This window comes from Sinocyclocheilus rhinocerous, unplaced genomic scaffold (assembly GCF_001515625.1).
Source record: "Sinocyclocheilus rhinocerous isolate Xijiao unplaced genomic scaffold, SAMN03320098_v1.1 scaffold474, whole genome shotgun sequence".
Lineage (NCBI taxonomy): Eukaryota > Metazoa > Chordata > Actinopteri > Cypriniformes > Cyprinidae > Sinocyclocheilus > Sinocyclocheilus rhinocerous.
In genome coordinates, this window is record NW_015644625.1 from 1068138 (window position 1) to 1071282 (window position 3145).

General features: G+C 36.8%; 1 protein-coding gene across 2 annotated transcripts in view; it reads left to right on the plus strand.

Moving 5' to 3' along the window:
• The window catches only part of LOC107758551 (dual specificity protein kinase CLK4-like), a 15895-nt gene extending 12959 nt beyond the window's left edge, over positions 1-2936 (plus strand). For both annotated transcript variants that reach the window (XM_016576317.1, XM_016576318.1), the window contains exon 13: positions 2432-2936. In XM_016576317.1, coding sequence (XP_016431803.1) covers positions 2432-2578 — 147 coding nt within the window. In that variant the 3' untranslated portion in view covers positions 2579-2936. The remainder of the gene's footprint in view (positions 1-2431) is intronic.
• Positions 2937-3145: the final 209 nt, after the last annotated feature.

The following is a 3145-nucleotide window of genomic DNA, read 5'->3' on the forward strand; positions in this document are numbered from 1 at the left end:
CAAAAAGGGTTAAAATCACATTACATTGTAACATTGCAATCTAAAAACAAAAATAATCCTTTTAAAGCAGAAGTTAAAGTTACTAAACTAAAAAATTTTTAGTTTAGTAACTTTAACTTCTGCTTTAAAAGGATTATTTTTGTTTTTAGATTGCAATGTTACAATGTAATGTGATTTTAACCCTTTTTTGCACATAATATATGCCTACATGCTTACATTCACTTTATTTGTTTAATCCAAATACAAAATACCCGAGATATATATAAATCAGCCCCAAAATACAGAAGTGTACTGGAGTTTTAATTAAAGTGTACTGGAGTTTTTTTTCTTTCTTTTTTTAAATAGCATTACAAAAAATCTAAATAGCAAAAATTAACTAAACAGTTACGGTAAACAGTAAAAAACAGTAAACTGTTTACCCCCACTCCACCCCCCGCCCGCCACGCTGATGGTACTCAAAAAAATTTTTTCCACGGTTGGCAGGTCTGTAGATACATAAATGCAGAGACACTTTTTTTAGCCTGGACAATATACAGTATCACACCCTCACAAATGTAGATTTTCTAAAGTTTTCAATGTCAAGATCAAAACAACAAACAGAGAATTCACAGAGACGTAGCCAAAAATACAGTTTTCACTCCACTGCCCAGACATCTAGCAAGCTCTCAGACTCAATCTAATCTCTGACATGCTGACCGTTCGGTCTGTGTCCATTTATTTTCAAGTGCCGCCACAGTTTTCAGCGGACTGATTCACAAACACCCACAGACATGAAAGCTATTTTTGTTTGTCTGTGGTTAAGGGTCATTTCAACCCTAAACTGATCATTTTGCAGCTTGTTTGTATGCGTCTTTAGAGATGTGAACTCGTTGTTTGTGTGTGTACATAGGTTCAGAAGGATACACCGGTTTGTGACTTCATGAAGAGGCAAGGTGTGTTGTCATGGGCTGCTTCAGACAATCCTGACCAGAGCAGCGATTCAGACTGTGAGGAACCAGACGTACGCTCTTATAAGGTACACAAACTCACAGACAGCTTTAATAAAATATAGACAGTTATCATCCAGAAAGTTTTGTTTATACATCCAGAGTGTTGTTGGATTTGTTTATAATTATATATTCATATTCAGAGTACTCACAATCTTTGAACACTTTGGATACAGAGTTCCAGCGTGTTGAGAAACACGCACAAACACTAACATGCAAACCTCAGACACAGACAGAAGAAAAGACTTAAAATTAAGACACAGTTCAGAGATGCTGCTCTTGAAGTCTGGTGTCTGTCTGCGTGTTGCGCAGTATCTCAGTATCTGTGCGATGAATTCAGCACAAAGAGAACAGGAAGGGAATGTCAATGGCATGAGTTTGCAGGAGAGAAACTGCTGTGGATTGTGTCTTCCCTTGCATCAGAACCTCAAGCAAACATGTAGAATGGATTTTTTTCTTCTGGATTGGAACACTTTATTACAATTAATTTATTTGTTGATAATATGTATGAATTTTATATTTTTATTACATGTATGGAAAATCTAAATAATTATTAATTAAACAAATAATAGATATACAAACTTTAAAATAATACATATTAAGAACAGAAAATCATGTAATATAATGTAGCTTTTAAGTTGGTAAACTATTTCACTGATGAAATGGTCAGAGCAGCGCTGACAACACGTTTCTGTGCACGTGTATGTTTCTGTGTGTGTCCTTACTGTTGCGTGTGTGCATTTGTATGGGAGAGTGAGCAGGAGAAAGAGTAATAAAATGTAATTTTGTGGCAAAAACATGGAAATAATTTGTCATTTTTATCTTGTTGTTTACTATATGTGTTTGCTTGGTCAGTGTTGCTGTGGGTTTTGGTTTTTGCTGTAGCATTAAAAAAAAACTAAATATCAAAAATTAACCAAACAGTTACGGAAAACAGTAAACTGTAAACTGTTTACCCCCACTACACAACCCCCATCCCCCACCCACGCCCGCCACTCTGATGGTACTCAAAAATTTTTTTCCAAGGTTGGCAGGTCTGAATTCGTCTCCTCGTAGCGCCATTTTGGAGAGTATCAGCTGGATGTAAACAGCGTATCCAGCTGATACTCTACAAAATGGCGCTACAGGGTGACGCAGAGGAGACGAATTGTTGAATAAACGGTTGAACCCCTGATGTCACATGGATTACTTTACCGATCTCCTTGCTACGTCTCTGGACTTGGGAACATTTCAGTTGTATTGCTGTCTATAAAGGGTCAGACAGCTCTCAGATTCCATCAGAAATATCTTAATTTGTGTTCCGAAGATGAACGAAGGTCTCACGGGTTTGAAATGACATGAGGGTGAGTAGTTAATGACAGAATTTTCATTTTTGGGTGAACTATCCCTTTAAGACATCTAGAAACACACAACTTATGAAAAATGGCTTTTTAATTTTCTTGCAGCAATACATGGCCTCCAGTAGCTCTGACCATGTACAGCTGTTTGATCTCATAGAGAGGATGCTGGAATATGACGTCACGAAGCGGATCACCCTGGATGAAGCCATCACACACCCTTTTTTCGTCTCGATGAGGAAGACCAAGAAATAAGTGATGGATTCTCTTGATTTTTGCTATTGTTCCTCTCTGAGAGGCCGTTTCAGTTGACTGTATCAGTCCCTCTGTATAGATCATACACTGCTCCCTTCTTGTTTATATTTATTGTGCTTGTTTTTCAGTTTAGGGTATGTGACCTATTGCTCTTGAGTTCTTCATTGATTTGTGCTTGTGTTATCTGCATCACATGACAGAATAATGTGTAACTGTGAAGGGGCAAGGTTTTAGGGTATTAAACGTACGATAATTGTCACAGATTTGTTAGCATTATCAATATAAACGTAGTGATAATTGTAATTTGTATTTGATGTCTTTTCAGTTTTTCCTTGATTTTTAAATAAAATCAGTTCATGATCAGTATTGTTTGTCTCATGGAGGTGTAATGTTCTCAAGTGCGCAATAGGGGGCGGTAGATCACAACTTCATTTTCACATGCAAAATGTATTTCTGCTTATAGGAATATGGGTTTATGAATTATTGTCGACGGGGGACAGTCTAAACGTGGTTTAGGGATAGTTAAGTTTATATTTTACATGTATATGTGTGTGTGTGTGGCACAAA